This window comes from Corvus moneduloides, chromosome 3 (genome assembly GCF_009650955.1).
Source record: "Corvus moneduloides isolate bCorMon1 chromosome 3, bCorMon1.pri, whole genome shotgun sequence".
Classification (NCBI taxonomy): Eukaryota; Metazoa; Chordata; class Aves; order Passeriformes; family Corvidae; genus Corvus; species Corvus moneduloides.
Window position 1 is genome coordinate 76,657,299 of NC_045478.1, and position 21,763 is coordinate 76,679,061.

Consider the following 21,763-nt stretch of genomic DNA (forward strand, 5'->3'; position numbering starts at 1 on the left):
TGTAAAATAATTTCTTATTAGGAAGAAGAATGTTCTTCACAGGAAGCTTGGAGAGAAAAATGAATGTTTGATAAGTGTAAAAGAGGCAAAAAACCATAGGAAAGGATTATCATCAGGACACTGAAAAATATATCTAGAATGTATCATACCAAAGACATTGCAAAGAGACCAGGATAGACATACCTGTAAAGGATAATACTTGTAATTTTTACTTCCAAAAATTTATGTGGCAAAGGTAATAGTGGTCAAGTTTACACTTAACTCATACACATACACATGACCATATGGGTATATATTTTAATATCTAGAAATTACCTATAGTTCTTTAAAAGGTTCAATTTGTTGGCTAGCTTGTCTTTGAATTTCATTACAATTATATTGTTAGAAGTTTCAAATGCATAATTGTGGCATAGGGAATTCCAGGAAAGCCAAATATAAGGGCTTACTATTTTTGAGCCAAACCATTGCACTCCTGGTGTATTAGTTGTTTTATCCAATTGAGATGTGTTTTGTTAGCTCTTTGTGTAATGTTTCCCTTGGAGACTCAAGAATAGCATAGCAGGTTACTGGTGAGGAATAAATGGCTAGTTTAGACCAGGAATGAAGATCTTTCAAAATGTTCCAAAGAAGGATTCGCTTAACGCTAAAACCTAAGGAAAAGTGTAGGGATTAGTGTGTATCTAGTTGAAGTCAAATATTGTCAAAACCCAAAACAAGTGAGAAGTATTTTTAGTTCCGCCAGTTTGCAGAATGAGAGTCTTAAAAGTTATTGCTGGCACTGACCTAGAAAGGAAGACAGACTGTTGGTCTGTGCATGCTAAATCTCCTGAAGCCAGTGGAGAAATTTGAGGATAGTTTTTCAGAACAAGTCACTGGAAAGCAGAGCATAGCCTGGTTTGCCTGTTCTAAAGTGCATCCTCAGGTTCTGTTACTTGTGTTTATATCTTAGTGAATATGAGCCCTGCACTTTGTCTGAGATGAAAACAACCTGTTTGGAAAAGCCAGGAGAAAAGCAAAAGGCAAGTTGGTAGAGAGAACAGGAGTTTTTTCTGTAGGTAAGGTATCTTTGTGCTACATGCTAATAATTTAGTATAGTCTGAAATGGAGACTTTGATGACTGTATCTCCACCAAGTCTGAATTTATCAGAAGGAACTAGATGCCACAGGTATAATTGAATGAAATTATCTTTGCAGTGATACTGAACCTTCCTTCAGCTGATGTTTTTAATCGCAATGTCAGGCTCTGTGAAGGGGAAGAAAGTCTGCATATTCATATTAGTGCATCTGAATGCGTGTGCTGTGTCAAACAGTGCTAATGGGATCCCTGGGTTAAATCCATGCAAGACCATGAGACCATTGAAAGAATATTTTCTCATATTTTGATCTCTTTGCCTGTGTGGTGTAAGCCAAAACAGGTTTTCTGGATTCAAGTACGCTTTAGTGTCTGTTACTGCTCTTAAATTCAGTGGAGTTGCCCTGTGTGAAGCAGTGACTTGTGAGCAATCTCGCTTGTCCAGCTATATGGTTTGGGTTAATTTTCTTGTTCTACTGTAGAGCTCTGCTCCTTGACAGACTTTTAAAGACTGCCTCAGGACTGGATCATCTTCTTGGTACAAGTTATCTGTAGTCCAGTCACAATAAATATTGCATTTTTCAGGAAAGTCAAATCGAGCAGTGTTTTTTGACAAGACTGATCCAATTCATAAATTGAATTAAGTAAAGTGTCTATTTTGTGGTAAATTCTGAAAATTTTGAAATTAAACTTGAACTTAGTTCTCAGTTTACAATTGGACTTCTTATTTTACAAAACCAGATTAATTTATAAATGTTTTGTTCTGTGATCTAGTGATAATGGTACTTCGCTAGTTCTCTATAAAGATCAAAACTTAGTCTAGTCCTAGAGAATGCTCAGTTAAATCACTAATACCTGCTTTGTTTTCAAATAATGTGTGCTGGATATGAAACTTAACATTAACTGTTTTTTTGAGTGCTATCCAAGTAGATTAGACTTTGAATACAAACTTGTGTTTGACCTTGCATATACTCCAGTGCTGAAGTGCTTTCAGCCAGTTTAAAGCCACTTCAGGGTTTTAGTGGAGATGTTTGACTGAAAGCTGTTTGTTTGACATCCAGATCATTTGAAGAAGAGACAGTTAGCTTGACTCTCAAGTTTTTAAAGAAAAAAAGAAGTAGCATGGTAAATATCATCTTTCTCATCCAGCTAAGGGCCTCATACATTCAATTTTTAGAATTTGGGAAAAAAAGAAATTAAAGAGCTAGAGTGTGCAATGAAAAGGTAGATATAGAAAATGCTATCAAACACCCAGAGGAAATGGTGGGAAGAGAAGAGGATTATTTTCTAAGTCTTGAAATTTCTGTGGTTTTTTTGCAAGAACCTTACAAGTTCCAAATTATTGTGGAGTACTACTTCATCTTGTAGTTTGAGGCAGGCTGCCAGTTTGCCCATTGACTTATCCTCTTCTACTTTGTTAACTCTGCTGTGGGATCTTACAGTAAAATGATACAACGTACTAAAGTGAAAGAATAGTAATTTAGCAAAAGTAACAGAAACAAGTGAATTGGTGAGTTGAAGCACTTTAGCCCTTAATCAGAGGTGTATCAGAACAGATGCAAAAGGAAGGATGGACAAGGAGAGACATCATTCATGTGGATTTGAGTTTGGAGGGCCAAGGCTTTCCCCTTTTACACTTGGGTGTTGTTAAATTAACTCACAAAAGAAATATGAAAGAACACACCATCTGTTTTAACTGCTGGTGGTGAGCATCTAGCAGTACACACCTCCCCCCCACCTTCCCAGTTTCAGGAATTAAGAACTACTGTAGGCAGTAGATAGTGTCTGTCACCAACTTTGATTGTTTAAGGTGGACAGAGATTTTAGAATATTTATCGTAGCATTCCTGGCTTTCTTAGAGGAGTAAATAGGTTTAACCCTTTTTACTAGACTGATTTTCTAACTTTGCATAATGATCAAAACTCCATCCTGCTATTATTCAAAGGAACCAGGAAAAAACTAAATAAATGAGTGTGACTTGCAATTAGAACAGTTTTACTTGATTAGATTTCTACCATAAAGAAGCTATATACTCTTGCACTAGTTAGGTTTTAAAACACTTACATTTTTAGAAGTTTTCTGTCAGTTCTGTAGCATTCAGGCTGTTGTGATGTTTTGCTTCTTGCCACTTCTCAGCACACAGTTCTACACCAAATGGTCATACTTTGATTCTTATACAGGTAGTTGTGTGTTTTGTCTTCAAATACAGCAGAGGCTGTGTTAGTGATTTCTTACTTAAAATAAGATTTGTTTTTCTTTTAGTAGTTCCCATTTTTCTTCTTCCCCTCCTGAATTTAACTAAAGGGCCTATTCCATCTGTTCCTTTGCAGAGGTAAAGCATTATGACTATTGCTATTTCAAAAATCTAATAAGCAACTGTATTAAATACAAGCTATGTTACCAGATTTTTTGTAAGCACTAAGAAAAATGCATTATGAAATTCTAATCCATTATAATGGGATGTCTTCAAGGCTAAAAACCCCACAGCTATAATAGCCACAAAATTGCAGGATATCAAAGCAATGAATATAAGTACACGGCAGCCAGCTTTGGCCTACATAATTTGTTGAGAGGAAGTGGGGACTGACTGCAACAGTTGAGCTTTTAAAACTAAAGAAGTGAACAGATTGTTGCTGAGTGGAGTTGTGTACAGAGTATTTTTAAAATTAGTATTATGGTAAGTAAATTGAGCTCTAACCAGAGATGAAACCATGTGCATACTTCCTGTCTGTCTGAGACATCGCACAAGTGCCTGGGGGTGGCAAAATGAGTTTTGACATACATCAGCACAAATCAGAAGTGGTAAAGCTGGTATTTCTTTGAATGAGTGATTTTTCTGATTACTTTGATAGGCTGTTTTGTGCATGGGGCAATTCACAGAATCTTGAAAAGCACAGGTAATTGTTTAGAAGACTTGATGTTCTATAGCTGCCTTTTATCAAAATATTTTGTTTTAACTGTGGGAGTTCCTTGTTGATTCAGCATTTGAGTGTGAATACCTATAGCCATATTAGGCTTAGTTTGAACTGCTACCTCAAAAGCTGCTTGATCATCCTTTTAATGTGTATTTAGTAAGACTGTTGATTTAAAGCCTCAAAGTGACGGAGTATTTTAATCGATCTTATGATCTCTTCAAGCAACTAGTTACACAGCATATTAACATCCTTTTTTAAAAACCTAAAAACTGTTCATCCTGAAGCTGTGGGATTTTTAATGCCCTAGACTATAAGATGAAAGGTCCCTGCAATATTGCTTTTTTCCTTTGCAATGAAAGAGCACTTGTGCCTGGCAATATAGGCCAAATCTAGTGAAGGACTGTAGGTAATCTGTGGGTGTTTGTGATACTTCTCAGTGTGAGTGATGGCACTGTGGAAGTCTCCTTTGTATTATAAATGTGCACATGTGGCACTGGGTGCTCTGTCCTCTGGGCAGAAAGAATTTGGTAAGAGTGCTTTATAAAGCAGGGTAGATTCTGTTGGATGGTTAGCTCAGAACCTATCTGCAAGCACTTATGACTTGTTCAGGCATCTCATTTCCTTTAACATGCTTTGTGTAATGGATTTGCAGTAGTCCAGATCCTCTGGAGGAGTGAGGCCGGTGCTTTATTCAATGAGCCAAGACTTCCAGCACATTGAGTGGAGAACTTTGCTGCCTTCTCATCTAAGGTTTTAGTGTCTGGGGCTGAAGGCAGCCAGCAGGCTGAGCTGGGGAGCCATCAGCAGTCAACACTTGCCAGAGTTTCATGGTGTGGTACGTGTCACATTAGTAGTTTGCTGCCTTTGAAAATGGAACATGCTGCATGCTATCCCCACCTCCTGAGGGGGCAGTTCTTGGAAAAATAGCCAAAAAATAAATGGAACATGAGGCAATGTCATACTTCTGCCAAAAAGGCAAATGCCGTACTGGAATGTTAAAGTATTACTTGAAAATTGTGTGAAATTATATTTGCTTCTCTTGCAATTAACTAGGCCATACCTGTGTACGATTTTAGGCACCAACTAGAAGAAATATGTGAGGTAATTAAATCAAACTCCAGAGGGACAGTTAAAAATACAGGGCCTATAGGTAAATATATATATCTATATAAAAAATTTTTACCTATAGATAAAATTTACACCATAAGTTGTTTTTTCTTTTTCTTTTAGAGATGAGATTACTCTAAGGAGATGCATCTCTTGAAAGCTGCAAAGCAGAAGTACACTTGTCTCCATTTGCAGTATTGACAAAACAAGAAATAACAGTAGCAAGGAGTATTTAGATGAGATGTTATAGAAAAGCCTGTAAGCACTGCAGAGAGTGTGGGATATTCAGTCCTAAATGTAAGAATAGATATTACAGACACCTGTTATTAATAATACAGCTAAAATGATCCTGCTGAGAGGAACAACCTTGATAACCTTTTATGTGTAATTAAGTTTTTGTTTGTTTTTCACAGGAATCTCATCCATTGTAATTTAATATTTGATAAAGTGGTTAGATTAAGTTATTTTGGTCTCTTTGTAGGTATTTTCTAAACTAATGTTCATAGTTCTTTCTCAGTATCTTGTCCCTGGCCAGCAGTTCTACACTGAATTACTATGCAGCAATAGAGGGAACATGGCAGATTTAAAATCCTCTCTCATCTAAAATTTTTTGTGTTCCTGTATGACATTAGACATTTTATAGTACCATGCTTTTGGTACAGTCTTGTGTACAGTTGGCTCTCTGCTACAAACTAATTTTGTCTCCAGAACCACAGTGTACTTGTTCTGAGTTCCTGAATGCTTGGATTTGTGCATAGTCTTCATGTGCAGATCGGTTGTGCTTAACTTAGGAAATAATGTGTCTTTAGGAAGGATTTATTCTCAATAAGAAAACTTCTGGTTTTTCACTTCGTTTTGTATTTGCATTTTTTGTTTTGCATTGTTTGACAGTTGTATGTAGGTTTGACATACTTTTGGTACTCCCCCATCATTCTCCTAGCTAGCAACCGTGGCAAAAACTAAATCCAGAGGCTACACACAATTTTTTTACCAGACTAATGATGTGATTTAAAGTGTTATTCTGTTATGATTTTAATGTGGTATTCTAAAAAGTACTTTATAATAAATTACAGATTAGCTACAGTCATGATTTCATACAAATATACAAAATAACATCTTAAATGCTTAGACTTTTGGCATATAACTTTATCAGTATATATTTAAACACTGTCAGACTAATAAAATCATAGCTGTATTTAGTGAATTGACTTGGGTTAGTGTTTGAGAAATCTCATTCTGCTGGGGGATTTTGAATTGTATGTCATTCCTTCAGCTTTCCCGTTTTGTTCTAACCTAAGAACAAAAATAACTCCTCCCCTCTTTTCCTTCCTCATAGTCAGTTTAGAAAGTGTTGTACAAAGAATGGAAGTAAACCAAGGCAAGAAATTTTATTTTGTATTTGCAGAAAAAGGGGAGTCATGGTTCATGGTTGGATTTTTTGGGTGTTGGTTTTGAGTATTGGTGGTCTTTTTTTGGTTTTTCAATTAAGCATTAATTTGCTTCTAAAGTTTTACACAATAGAAAATAGTATTCAAAATCGATGATAATGCAATCTTAATATGCCACAATTTCAGTGAAAAAAACCCCAACGTTCTTAGATAATTACCTGATTTTAATGTTTGCTGTTCCTGCTCTTGCTATCAGTTTTACTATCTAAAAATTATGTATTTCTATCAACTACAGTACTAGTGGTACCAGCTAGAATACAGACAAGTCATTTCACATACAGAGATTTTCCTGTTCTGTATACTGTTATACTGAATTTATTGTGCAACTAACTTCTTGAAAAGAAAACAATCAGTAAGTTGCCCTTGACTAGAAATAGAAAAAATGCCAAAGAATTATCAAACTATTTCAAAAATAGGTTGTTTTTTTTTTCTCTTGAGATTTCACTGACTGTTGATTTTTCAGACTTAATATAGTCTTAGTCTCTTCATCATTTTGCTCAGGAACAGCCTGGACTGGTTTCTTTGATTAAACTATCAAATGATCTTTGTTCCAATCAATTTGGAATGCAAGCGTATCATGATTATATCATTCTTTTCAGTGCTTTAAAATACCCCAAGTTTTTCATAGCAGCATCTCTAGACAGAACTGTGGCACATTTTTTAAAACGAGGCAAGTTTTCCAGACCTAATAATTTAAATACTGCATCTAAGCAATATCTGAAGCTTTTAGTTGGAAAAAGGGTGTTTGTCAATGTAAAAATTGAACTTAACTTAGTTAAAGTGCTAAACAGGTATCAAGAACATACTTTTTGCTTATTTTACCCTCTAATAACAAACACTTTACTGATTGCTTCCTTTTTTTTGACTTACAGTTCTTCATACTAGAATGAATTTTGGTTCTTGCACAAAACACAGGAAATGTGAAAGAAGTCTTTAAAATATTTGTGATTACAAGTCTTCATTGAGAAGCTCCTTATTTCGAATTATTGTTAATATTTTATCTGTATCTATGTAGAAACAATGTTCAGACTTGAAATGTACAAAAAAGTCTGGCCAAAATTAATGAAGTTGGACCATTTTACAGTACTAGGATATTAATGTTAAATAGTTTGAATATTTAGCTAAACCTTACAGGAAAAAAAAATGCAATCTGGTAGCTATGGCAATAATAGACTTCAAGAAAGATTTTATATTTAGGGGGATAAACAGCAGGAGTAGGCATTCAAAATATCTTATCTTCATGTAGTCTTTCAGCAATACAGAACAAGAGACCTACGGAAGGAATTGTAAAGAATTGTCATTATTTTTAGAGAGCTTGATCAGCAGTTCTGGAGTGTTTTTTTTTTAAATAAAACATTTTGTAGAGTGATATGCTATATTGATAGAAAGAATACAGATTTCCATTCTTAGGTCTGAAAGTTTTATAGAGAAACATCAAATGCCTACTTGCCTTTGAGTAAGGTGTGCATTACCCCTATTCTGCAGACTTGAAAGTTGGTACAAGCCTGCTGGGCCACATCGTGGTGCAGCAAGTCTGTGACCAAATTAGGAACAGAATCAGAATTCAGTGGGTTTTATTCAGTATGGTAGGGGAAAAAATACCTTAATGCTGTTAGTTTTTAAAGCATAGTCACTTTTCTGGATTTGCTATTTTGAAGAGGAAATGAGGTAATTACAGTTTAGATGTTTAGAAATTACACTACACAGTAAATTTCTGGATGGAGAATTGAGTTGCTCTTCGGCAGTGATTAGGATAGACTAACTTTTAAAATCTTTGAATTATTATGTCTCATTTTCTTAGTGGAGTTAAAATATTTTTATAATTTTATTCATCAACTTACAGTTCCAAGAAAAAAAAAAGGAATTAGTTTCATAAAAATTCAACTTTACTTGGATAAGTAAAAATAATGAAAATCCATTCTGCATTTAATACAGATAAAATGAATAAAAGAAGTGTTACTTGTGATTACTGAATTGAATTTCTTGTTTTGGGTCTCTTGGTTCTTCATGATCTTAGAACCTGTAAATCCTTTTCACAGCTCACTTTTATTTGGAAAGGAAAATCAGCTTTTGAACCCTTTCAAGTCTTTAAGAACTTTAAATAAGCTTGGCACTGGAGTGATCTAATTTGAAATAAAGAAAATACCTGCTTTGCAACTGTAGAGAAGGCTAAAGCTGCCAGAAGTTGGTTTAACGCTTCCAGACATCAGTGCACTAAGCTCTGGTAACTTCCACCTTGGTCGAGGGGATAGACAACAATGACATTTTGCCACAGTTACGTGCTGTAGAATGTTTGGTTACAAGATTGGTGAGGTGTTACTTGAAACTTCCTGTAGATTTTAAATTGAAACTGGAAATAGGTTTCATTACAAGAAGCTCCCCTCCCCCCCTTTATAATTTGTAAATGTTTGGTTTGGTCAGGATGTTTCCTACCATAATTTTGATTTGTGGGCAAATATTGATAAAATTGAACCATTTTCCTTCATAAATTTCAAAATTAATAGTTCTGCCTTTCTATGAAATGTACAACAGTAACAAAACCAAAATATCAAGTCAAAATCTGATTTTTCAGCCAGAAGAAAATTTGCTCAAAGAACATCCTTATTCTTGGGCTTTCATGTAATAGCCTTTTCATGTGGAAGATATCACTGCCTTTTATTCTATTTTGTAGTTTGCAAGTTTCAGAAAAATTTCTCCTGTTTCCTGTTGTGGTGTTTTCATTTCTGGGAGGTGGATGATGGGCCAATGGATTTACTTTTAAAAAACAAATTTTTTATTTTCAGGGCTTCAGTCTTTGTTTCAGATGCTTCATTTGCCTTTGGGGAGTTGCGTGCCTTGGTGATATGGTTTGTAGAAAGGTTTTAGAAGTTTCTTAGCTTTGTCACTCTGAAAATACATGAGGAATGTATTTGAAATCAATGATAAAGATATTATCTGCAAATTTGAGTATAATAAAGTGTTATAATAATAGTTTTTCCTGAAGATGTCTGTTCTTACTATGAAGTTGAACATCTTCTGAATTACAGCAGGTTGAGCTGTAAGCAAAATCTTGCACTCTTAATTACACTGTGATTTTGCCTATTAAAAGATTGATTCTGCAGTGTGTAGGCGGATCTCTGCTATTGGGTGGAACTTACTGCAGTTTGGAAGTATTTAAGGTAATAATCTATAAGTCAAATGCATTAGAATTTGGGGAGAAAATTTTTAAAGGGTTTGTGTCTTTTTCACCTGTGTTCATGAAAATGTTTTTTCAGAACTTGTCTAGGAGGTGTTGGATTTAAAAAAAAAACCCAAAACCAACTGGTTTTGAAAATTAAAGTTTTTTTAAGACTTCATTGCCCCAAAAGTTTCTGAAAGCCTATTGAATGACTTTTGAGGCTGTTAACTCTGCAGGATGGAAATGGAATTTAAGATACCAGCTATGTGAAATTTTTGCCCTTCATTGGAAGACTTTAAGATTTGGCTTGGTTTTGGATTGAAGTAGTGGAGTATTATTGGTGTGTTTTCCCACTAAATTGTGGGACTGGGATGACTGTAGATGGAATAGTCAAGTATGGGTGTAATGGTTCCACTTGAAAACTGTGTTTCAGTCTTAAATTATGGATGATAGGCAAACAGTGAGAAAACACTTCCCTTGGAAAAATAACTTCAAAATACCATTGGCAGTAGGAAAAAAGTTTTGCCACTGCTCCTCATGCTTACTTATGGATAAAAAAAGGAATCAGATTTTGAGCCTTATGATGTTTCTTTTTGAAACTCAGTAATAATTTGGATGCCATGCGGGATCGGGGGAGAATCTTGAATCTTGAACAAGCTTTTCCTGAACCTTGGTTATTGAAATACAAATTTTAAAAATTTCAGAACTAGTCCCTTTTTTTCACTAGTTGTGGGAGAGTTTGAGTGGTTTTTGCTTGCTGAAAATATATCACTAGTTTCTTGACTCAGGAATATTGTAGAGTATATAAATGCTGAATTTTGAATGTTTAATGCAAACTGAAATCTTGGCTCTTCAAACTTCATATACATGAAAGACTGAGGGAAGATTTTTCTCTTTGTATATTACTCCAAAAGCAGTCCTGCAGGCTTTTAGCAGACAGTAACCATGTCTGCTATGTTTCTAGATTGAATACTTAATCTTGTTTTCATGTGGTTTACTTGGAACATCCTGTGCATGGTGCAGAAGAATACAGATTAGGAGATAGAAAATAATACATTCACACATACCATATTAGATGTGATTATGGGTAAAGCACAATGTAAAGCAATTTTATCAGCTGCTGTATGGCATGACAGACTTTACAAAGGAATTTGAATATAGTAATGCAGCACAGTTGAAAGAAGAGATGTGAGGATGATTTCATCCCACGTAGATGGAAAAATATATGTGTGTAAAAAAAAAAAAAAAAGCTGGAAAACCAACTTCTTTAACAGCTTTAAAATGCATGTAAAAGCGTGATGCTACCATTTTAGATTGCAATGTTAAAATGTGTATTCCACAGTACTCTGGAGAGGTCTCTGTGTGTTTCTCCTTCATACACGGAAGACCAAAACTATTAATACTGATGTAAATATCCAAATTCAGAAGACGTGCAGGTTGTTTTATGATGTGGGCATCTAGCCATTTATCAATCCCTCCAGGTATAATCAGCTCGAAGGCTGGAGCAGAACCCTTCCAGCAGCCTGCTTTTCCTGCCAAAGAAAATTCTGCCATTGAATTGGTGGAAATTGCTGACTGGTCACCTAGAGACTGCTTCTTATTTAAGTGGTAAACCAGCTTTTCAGCTGCGGCAGCCTGTGCTGCAACTCCTGTGCACGCACAGCAGTTGTGAATTGAGATAGCAGAGAAACTATTCATCCTACTGCCATTAATAAAACAAAATTAAGTGCTAGTAGTAGCATGGCGGTTGTCCATTAGTTTGGATTTCCAAATGGAAAGTGCAAAACTGCAGGAAGTGCTTTTCTTTTTATCCCTTCTTGCTCACCCAAGACAGCACCGGAACTTTTTTTTATAGTAATTTGGCCGATGATTATGGCTATTCAACGCCAGGCGCGTTCCAGCGGCGTTCCGGAGGAGCTGCACTGCAGGGGCGCGGGCGGCGCTCGCACGTTTTCCCGGCCGCATCCCGGGAGCTGGTGCTGCCGGTGCTCCGTGCCCGACTCCAGCAGCGGCAGGCTCCCGGGAAGCCTGCGTGCAGATTTGCCCGGCAATCGCCTTAAGGGGACAAATTTAGTTTACGGCAATCCGCGCTTAATCTGCCGAAGCCCTGGGCGCCTTCGGGGAGAGAGCGCGGGCGGGCGGCTGCGCTCGGGGCTGGCTCGGGCAGCCAGAAACTTCTGGCAGCTTCCCTGCTCCGGCCCCTCCCCTTAAAGCGGCAGGTCCCCGGAGAATTGCTGGGGCTCGGCTGGCCACCCCAGCGAGCGGAACGAGTCACCCAGGCGCCGTCTTCCTCCGGCGCCCTTGCCGAAGCCGGAGCGTCGGCCCGGCTGTCCGCAGCTCCTCGGGGCGCTGCTCGAACCGCTCTGGTAGCGCTCAGCATCCCCCTGCAGCGAATGCTGGGGAAGGGAAGAGCTCATCCCGAGCTCTTCCCAAAACAGCCCCTCCGTAGCCCCCGCCTGGCTGCGGCCGCAGGCTCCCGCGGGCTACAGCCGTCCCCTGGTATCCGTGTACGGACGGATGTCCGTCCCCCGGTGTCACCCAGCAGAGCCGGCCCCCCTTCGGTAGCCTGGCCTCGATCATCCATGCGGACAAATTAGTGATGCCCCTTGGAACCGCCCACTTGGTGAGGGGTTTCTATGAAGATCTTCAATGTCAGTGTTCTGGCAATAGTGAAAGAACCAAACGAACACGCCGACATATTACCATCAGCTTCACTTTTCTCCTTCCAGTGTGAACTCAGAGATTTTCGAAAGACTACATATAGAGACATAGAAAAATTGACAGGATATCCTGGGGTGTGTATTGAAGCTGCTCTGAATGAAAGAAGTTCATGATCTCATTATAAATGAATGATGGCATGTGCTGGGCATACTTTTCAGTGTTGCTGTTGACAAAGTTTACTGATGGTTTTATGATATGCTACTGAAAAGATGATTCTTATCTTTAAATTATAAAGTGCAGGTGATGTTCACATATAAAATGTAAATGCCAATTCACGTTATCTTTTAAAATACAATGAAGGCTGAGATACCAACATGTGAGGCTAGTACAGTTTTGTTTTAAGAGGCCTTCAATAGTTTTAGGAAGCCCAGAACTTTTTGTATTACAGGGTAGTCCCCCTTCCCTTTAAAGATCACTGCAATGATTCTTGTTAAGATATTTTCAGTATGCTTGCTTGCATTTTAGCATACTGTTTTTGGAGTTTTTTTCCTAGTAACCTGCTCTGAGAAGCCTAAAAAAAGAATAAAAACAAATCCTGATAAAACATGTCAAAATGAAATAGGCAAAGATACATGCAGTCTGAGTATAAGAACATCTAATAAATGACGTAAGCACGAAGCAGGGAAGGGATAACAGAAAGATAAAAATAGCTGTATACTAATTTTTAATCTCTCTAATGTTGGTGAAATTGAATAAAACCTGCTTGAGAACAGGTGACTCAGAGTTGGTAAAAATGACAAAGTCATGGTAAGAATTATGTGAAATTAATGCCAGACTCGGATCATTACTGTTTATTTTTCTAGTTTGCATTCTCTATGATGCATCACATTTTGCTTATTATTTTAACTTGCCACTTTCAGCTGTTACTCTGTCAGAATGAGGTAAGTATCTTGGAAATTTCAGTTAAGGGATTTGGTGGGGGAAAGCCCATGTAATTTGTCTTTCAATGGAATAATAAAATTGCAGGAAAAAAATCCAGTATATATCCAGAAGATTTCAGATACTGTTTTAAAGTATATAATGATTTAAAGTGGTAATTAAAGAAATTAATTTCATCATTTTTCTCTCAAAAGCCACTCCAATACTGTATTTCTAGTAGACGTACCTACATTGGTAATCAAATGGTCCATATGTTTGCTATTCTTTGAAATTCTTTGCAGTTGTAAATATTAACTAATTCCAGTGAAAGGAATAAGAGTAATTTCAAAGGATTTAGGCTAGAGATTGAAATTAACTTGTATGTTAGTAACAGAAGTTCTTACAGATGTAATTTTTGAATGAATATTCTTTCTGCAAGAGGTTGTTAAGAATAAGAGTAGTGATAAAGTAATCACAGTACTGGTAACTGTGATCTTTATAAGAATTTAAAGTCCTGCTTAAAGTTTGGTTGCTGACTTGCCTGTTCCTCTGCCAGAAATTTTCAACCAAATACAAGAGCTTCAGATTATCTTGGTTCTCAAAATTTTTATTTTTTTCTTTTTAGTTAGTGTCAGTAGCAGTGAAGAAAAATTGTTTAATGTTTTTCTGTGAGTTCACCTTGATAATATGGGTTGGTCTTTGTGATAATTCTTTTGGCTGTATAGGGAACTATAGACTGACACTGACACAACTAGCTTCTTAAGTTTTGTTTACGGGAGAATTGTAGCTGTGTGCATCTGTGTGGACCCATCTGGGATCTGTCACTCTTGTTAAAGTAATCTCAGTATTCCACACTTTCTTTTAACTTTAGAAGATGAACTGGCATGAAATGCTATCACCAATCTAGTGGTAAATGAGTTTCTTTATGTTCACCAAAGAGTGCAGTGGAGCTGGTGGGATGCTCCCCTTTTAGAGCTTACTGTCTTTGCAAGAGAATACATTGCTGCTTTCCTCTGCTCAGATTGATGTTGTGTGAAACAGCCACTTCTTGGTTCACTTCAGTGAGAGTACTGACCAAAACCAAATTTATCACCATCTGAGTCCCTCTCTCAGCATCCATCCAAGTGCAGCAAGAGAAAAGCATTGCAGCCTGCCTCAGAGGCTAGTACTTGTTGGACAAGCTAGGAGAGAATGAATTTCAGAATCCCAGCACTCTTAACAGATTCCTTGCTAATCTCAGCGGAGTTTTATTGCTTGCTGTTGAACCTGGATTAGGAAAGGATAGGTGTTCATGGATATACTACCACCAGTGTAGTATATCCTACTACTCTGCATGCAGTCACGTATCACACATGCAGGGAGAGAAGAGAGCAAGGGGCTCATTAGCACATTCATGCCTCTGATGATCTTAGAAAGTGCAGATTGATAATGATTTTATAGTACTCAGAAATATATTCTATAAGAGGGAGAGACTGGAACAGAGTAAATGTAAAAAAACATCATTAATAAGGAGTTAACCCTGTAGCGTCTTATGTTTCTCAATTTCAAGTTTTGTAAAACTTAAATTTCTGAGAAATTGTGCATTGAAGCATTTAAGTACACACTTCCATGCCTTTATTTCTGATGTATTGGAGCTGGAAGCAGCTAGTGGGAATTAATCTGATGCTGAATGCAAGCACCTCAGTCTCAAGTGGTATCAGTCTCTGATGCCTGTGAAGATTTAGCTCTATATTTTTCCCACTGAGAACCTGGATGTGCCAGAGATGCCTTTTGTAAGCTGTGTTTGACTCTGTAGGGGCACAGAAACACGATGTAGCTTCAACAAGGGCTTAGATCTCTTTGCTCTGCTCTTGTCTGGGTCTCCATGGAGGCTTGCAGCTCTTGAAAACAAACCTTGCTGCTCTTGCGTGTCACCCTCTGCTTTCCTTCTTCTGACTCAGAGTCTATGAAGTGATACTGAGGTGGTTCAGTTATCTGGAATCTCCTTGCCCAGATTACGTTAGGAGAGGTTGTGTGAGAGAAAATGAACTTCCTTTGAAGGAACTGTGCCTTCATGAGCTCACTCAGTATACTGATTTGACCTATGTTCTCCTCCTACTCCCAAACCCTCTTGTTTCCCACCTCTTCTATTTCTTGTTTCCCTGTTTGGGTAAACACCTGTTCTGTGTTTCATGTCACAGAACCTCGTCTTTTGTCTGGACCCTTCACCTTCATTGTGTGTTTAGACTCTGTCAGTCTCCTACTGTACCTTGCCCGTGGGCTGCTCTCCCGATGAGTGTCACCTTTATCATTTATTTTATTCAAAAGTGAAAAAGCAAAATCTCTTCAGAGTTGTTCTATTTACTAACAAAAAATGAACCTTAATTATTTGAGGGAAATAAACATCAGTGTCTTCATGCGACTTGTCAGGTCTTGACGCAATTAAAGGAGAGGGTAGAATGCTTGGTTGGTCTTTACCATTGCAACAGAATTGATCCCCTGCTGTGTCTTCAAATGGTGCAGAGGCTGGAAGCCTATGTGGTGCTTGTTGTAGATAACTGTGGTATCAGTTTATTATGTTTATGATCTTATATCACGAGATACATGTATATTATGAGATTGTAATTATGTTCATTGTATTAGCTTAGTGTTGTGTTCTGTGTTTCTACTGCTGTGATACACATATGCTGTCAATTTCAGTTTCATTGGGCTGTTTGTAATGCTTTGTCCACAAAAACTGCTGGGACTATGGTAGCTGTGTTGCCAGTGGTCAGTAATTAAAAAGCAATTGTTTTCCTTTCTGTTCTAGGCAATTGATGAGCCTCCCTATCTCACAGTGGGCACTGATGTCAGTGCGAAGTATAGAGGAGCCTTCTGTGAAGCCAAGATCAAGACAGCAAAAAGGCTTGTCAAAGTCAAGGTATGTGGTTTTCCTGCAAACACTTCTTTTGAGGGGGGGGGGTAAAAAAGTGATTAATGTTCACAATGGCACAATGTGAAACTTCTTAGTCTCAGGACAGCTAAGAGGCTGTCCTGTCTTTGGAGGCTGGCAGTACGGTCTTTGAAATAACAGTAAGCTTATTATTGTTGGGATGGGAGGGATTCCCCCACTCCCACACAAAGAAATATGTTCTGTTTCTGTCGTTACTTTGTCATCTGTGTGTTTTTGACCTTCGATGCCATAGGCTGACCTTAAAGTAATTGATTAAAATGTGACAAATGTAGGCTTACATATGGGAGAATATTACCAGAAAATAGCTAAGACTACTCAAAGTAGGCTTAATATGGTTGCTTTTACTTGAGGAGCACAGGTCACTGCCATTTAGCAGTGGCAACTAGATAATGCTTCAGGAATAAGCTGAAGCCCTTCTGCCTTCTGAAAAACACTTGGCATATTGAGGCCTACAGAATAGCAAGCAGTGTATCTCACCTAAGTTGGTGATCTCACCTAATCTCACCTGGTTAATGACTGAATCAATATAAGCCACATGCAGTACAAATAAAAATTCTGAAAAGGGATTGCAAGAGATAGATTTTAATATTCCTTGAAAATTTAAAGAATCATTTCTAGAAATAAAGAGAGCAATACACTGCAAAATGGCCATATATTTCTCTTGGGGTAATGTGTCCCTAAACACTTCTGATTTGGAAGGAGATACTATTTTTCTGCTTTGCCTCTTAACCTCGTACAGAAATATTACAGAGCAAGGATCAAAACCACCTAGAAAATACAAATTAGATTGTTGCTCTGCAAGAGTTATGGTGGCAGAATATTTTTCTTATATCTACTGTAAATTTAAGTGAAAAATGTGTGAAATGTGAGTGGTGATAACCTGATACAGAAGACTTTTGTATGCTGTAAACTATTTTGCTTTATTTGACTCTGCCCTCATGCTGTGGCTTATTTTTGCCTATAGCGTGTCTGAGGGAGAGAGCAAACACTCTCCATAAACCCTGGTGGGAAGGACTATTGTCACTTATTTGATAATAATGTTAAATACAACAAGAAGATTTTAGTCTGAAATCTGATGGAAGGGCAAATTAGTGGTCTTTTCATTTCATTAGTCAAAACTCTTAACAGCATCAGCTGGTCTATGCTTTACAATACCATTGGGTTTAATGGTTAACTATTGCTACTTAAGCTGTTAAGCATCAGTATTTAACTACAGGGATTGTGTTGTGCCTAGATCACTGAAATCTTAACATATTTCAGTTTTTTGGGGGACTTCCAGTCCACCTCCTTAGATGGCCACTTGCTATTTATTGTTCAGTGCTAAGTATTATCTTACGGGTTTATAAGTTGAAGTTTGGTCACTGCAAGGTTTGCAGAAAGATCTTGACATGAAATGGAGTTTTTCTATAAATTGTTTATGGATATTTTGTACAAAGCCCTCTGGATTCAGGTGTGTGTGGGGGATGTGTGTTCACTGTTACTGTCTCACTTAAGGCAGTTCAGGCACAGTTCTGTTGTTGCTTTGTAGAGTAATGTGATTTGTGGTTGAGATTTTTGTAAGTGCTGTAACAATATCTGTTTACATTGTTTTTTCTCCACTAGGAATGTGTATTCTTTAAACTTAACAGTGGCCCTCTGATTTTCTCTGAAAATCTGTTTAGCTCTTTCTGGCACATGCATACTTCCCCCAGTATTAGCTCTAACAAAGATTCTCATTATCAGGTGTGCTTTGTCTGGAATTTTGGTCATTTATCTTCTGCATTATTTTTTTCACTTGCTGAATGGGTTTCTTTTGGCCCCAATATATGTTTTATGCCTTAGTCTTCTAGAACTAGTAGAGGAGAAGGAAAGTAACTTAACTTCATACTGTCAATTTTAGTGTAAAGCATTCATTTAAGTTTTATAGCTAGATGTTCTGCTGAGAAAGTAGGATGCCAACAAAATTCTTTCAATATGGAGTATTGTAATCTTCTGACAAGTAAAATACGTTTAATTGTGTCTCCTTTTACCTACCTGCTTCTTCTTTTGAATTCTGCTTCCTAGAATATTTTGAGGAGATACCTTCCCGATAACTTTCTCATCACCAGCATAATTTAATAACTTAATTCAATTTAATGGAGATGCTGTGTACTTATAATTGCAGTGTCAGTAGGTACTGTATTTCACGATTCAGTTTTTGGCAAATTCTGTACATGGTACGGAATTCTACAGTAACAAATAACAGCATTGCACACTTGGTCGTGGAAAGCATTAAAACTTCAGATTTGCCTGGGATTTTCAAAAGTGTTGAAGGCAGTACAGATTTGACTCAAGGGCAAGACTTTGGGTGTTACAAGAGTGTTAGTCTGCTTTATCAGATCTGTTACAGCTTTTTTAAGAGAGTTATTTAAGCCAGTTTATTTTGGCAGCGTCTCCTAAAACAATTAGCAGCGTCATCTACCACCACTTGCATTTGGGCACTCTGCACGGAGGTTTCAGAAGAAACTGTTTTCTGTGTAGGTCTTTATTAAACAGAAATAAGAAAAGCTTCTGCTGTAAAAGGACTTACTAGGACTATCTTTTCAGGATGGTGAAGAAAAAAGAAATTCCAGCTGAGACTAACCAAGTTGATGGTGTGCTGCATGTCTTAATCTTTTGCCTGAGACAGGAAGGTTCCACACTGTTAAATACTTTGGGAATTAAAACCCACAACTAGTAAATACTGACATCACTTTTCTCAGCTTCAAGAAAGGCCAGCAGTGTCACACTGAGTTTGGAGTTTGAATATTTCTGTTAATAACCAGTATTTTTTGAGCACATATGAGTATCTCAAGAAGCAAAAACTGTTGGTATCAAAACTCTCCCCCCGCAAAGAGTCAAAGCCCCAAGATCTGTTTAAAAAGACAAACCATTCTGGAATACACAGTAGCAATTTGCTTTGTTTACCTTTCATCAGAGTACATTGTGGCTGCCTCATGGTTCTGGATAGAGTTCCTTTTTGCTGCAAAATACAGTTAAGATAACTACAGAAAGTAAATAAAAACAGATGTCTCTAAATCAGAATTGATATACTGAGTATTTGATACGAGCCACTAGTGACCCTAGGTTTCAGATTATTTTGCACCTTAACTGAACTTTGGCTTTCTAGATAAATTCCCCCAAAGAGAGAATTAAATACCTGTATCTGTCAGGATGAAGTTCAGAAGAGTAGTCTTTGCTCGGCTAGTTCCTAGCCTGAATCCTTTGTCCGCCTCTTGGTTACACAGTATGCTTTTGTCTGTGTGGTGGACAGAAAGTACTTGCCCTCGGTAGGTGCAGGTCTAAAAAAGAACTTACTCTCACAACTGTATGTGTTGCTGTAGTTCTCACAGAAGGTAAACAAGATGACTGTTTCATTAGGTAGCACCTGGAAGGCAGTGTAGCATTTTAGTACATTTGTTTTCTAATCAGTCAAGATAGATTGTCCTTAGTCCTGGTTGTTGGTGCTGTTCTTGGCAAAACTCCTTAAAATCTCCTCTCTGAGAAGGCTATTGTAGGAGAGTTGGTGTTAGAGAACACTGTGGTTCTGAAGGAAGTTTTGCTGTTGCTGTGTGCTACAGTGAAGCTCTCAACAGCAGTGAGAACGTGTTCTTGGGCACACTTGTGAAACAAGTCCTGAGATTTGATGTGGGATTGCTGTAGTTGAGAGTTACTGTTACACAGCTGGATCTCATGTTACATTCTTACTTATTTCAAATACTCAGTAAAACATTATATACTTACATAAAAAGAGTGTGTTTTGGTGAACATCAGAACGTCATTTATGTGTGTTAATAAATGTACATAGGTACATAAAATGTAATGACAGGATTTTCTCAGTTTCCTATAATTTAAAAACCAGAGTGAAAATAAAACTTCAGATGTAATTGATAGGAGGATCCTATGACTTTCAGTGTAACCAAGTTAATTGTGAATGAAATGAAAGGTGAACATCTATAGCATCTGGTACAGATAGCTTAATCATACATTTGAATTTCCAGACCAATTTTTTTTCTGAGGACACAGTGTGTAGATTAAAGACAACAGCCTTTGTATCTTTATGGGAATGACAGAGGGAAATACCTTGGAAATATTTACAGGATTTACTTACTCCAGTTTTGAAGGATTGAAGTTAGCTGTTTTTACATTTCCTTCCAATTAACTCTGTGTGTAGGCTAGACTGACATTAACTGAAAGCCTGTTTGAGTTGCTCATTTTGTTTAGTCGACAGCAGTGTCCTGTATTTGTGTGAGTCTTTCAACCATGAGGGGAAAAATGCACTTTTATCAGCAAAAGATAAAGGTGCTAAAACCATTTGATTTCAAAGCATTGAAATATCAGTGTTTCTTTAAAGTTGTACTCAGACGTCTTGAAACTTTCTCCTTTCTTGCTGTGGTATTAGAGAAGTTCAAATCATTTAAGAGAACTGCAGAGATAATTTTGAGCCATTAGACAATTTTGTTATACTCATCCGTCATTTCCTTTAGAGATAATGATTCTATTGTGATGGATGAAAAATATTTTAGAAGTTTTGATAACTAGCCCCTCATGTTTCCAAAATATATGAATAAAACAGCTTTCAGCAAGTGGAATGGTTATGGTGACTAATTGTAAAATGAGAGTAAGAGAAGGGCTATTGATGTTTGCATGTGCTTATGCTGCTCAATTGTATCAAGTGATTGTCAGTTGAATTATATTTTTTAGGTAACCTTTAGGCATGATTCTTCAACAGTGGAAGTCCAAGATGACCACATAAAGGGTCCCTTAAAGGTAATAAATCTGGTTTATATCTTGCTAATGCTTTGAAAAACTTTTTTTTTTTGCAATATTTGACATAAATGTGCATATATGGTATGGGATGAGAGTAGAAGGTTCAACTTATTACACAGGCTTGATGTGATCACAAAGCATAAAAGGTAATGCTGCAAAGTTAGAGAGAGTATACTCTTCATGTTAGCTTTTTTTCTTTGTGGTTAAAGGGGATGCAGCACAGGCTGGTGCAAGCTTCTTTGTTCTTTATGCCTTAAAGCTAAGAATTATGGCTGGTGCTGATTTTTAGTCACTGTTCCTTTGGAGAACTCAGCTGGAGGATTTGATGGGAAAACTCTTATACAAGAGAATGACATCACTCAAATTGGTTCTTGTTCCCCACCTGCTGGCAGGAAATAATCTGCTCAGTTAGTTGGCTTATTTTAAAGGAATGAAAAAAGAAGTTTGAGCAATACAAGTATATTCAAGTGAAACTGGAAAAAACGTGTTATATTTAGCATAGAATAGGTTAGAAATTATCTCTGTTTTCTAATACAAAGGTGTTGATTTCATTGCCTGTTTTAGAAACTCTCCAGTGCTAAGTGAGTTCTGTATTTTAGGTAGGAACTGTTGTGGAAGTGAAGAATCCAGATGGAACATATCAGGAAGCAGTTATCAACAAATTAACAGATGCAAGTTGGTATACTGTAGGTAAGAAAAATATTTATGTATTTGAATAAAACTCTTGACTTAAAAATGTGCCTGTGACCTGGCCATGTTCTAAGCATGGTGAGAGAGATTTTTTGG

The 21,763-nt window shown here is 37.2% G+C and overlaps 1 protein-coding gene across 4 annotated transcripts in view; it reads left to right on the forward strand.

Moving 5' to 3' along the window:
- ARID4B (AT-rich interaction domain 4B) overlaps window positions 1-21,763 on the forward strand; it is an 89,253-nt gene that overhangs the window by 14,266 nt on the left and 53,224 nt on the right. For all 4 annotated transcript variants that reach the window (XM_032102274.1, XM_032102270.1, XM_032102273.1 and 1 more), the window contains exons 3-5: window positions 16,067-16,177; window positions 20,912-20,977; window positions 21,577-21,667. In XM_032102274.1, coding sequence (XP_031958165.1) covers window positions 16,067-16,177; window positions 20,912-20,977; window positions 21,577-21,667 — 268 coding nt within the window. The remainder of the gene's footprint in view (window positions 1-16,066; window positions 16,178-20,911; window positions 20,978-21,576; window positions 21,668-21,763) is intronic.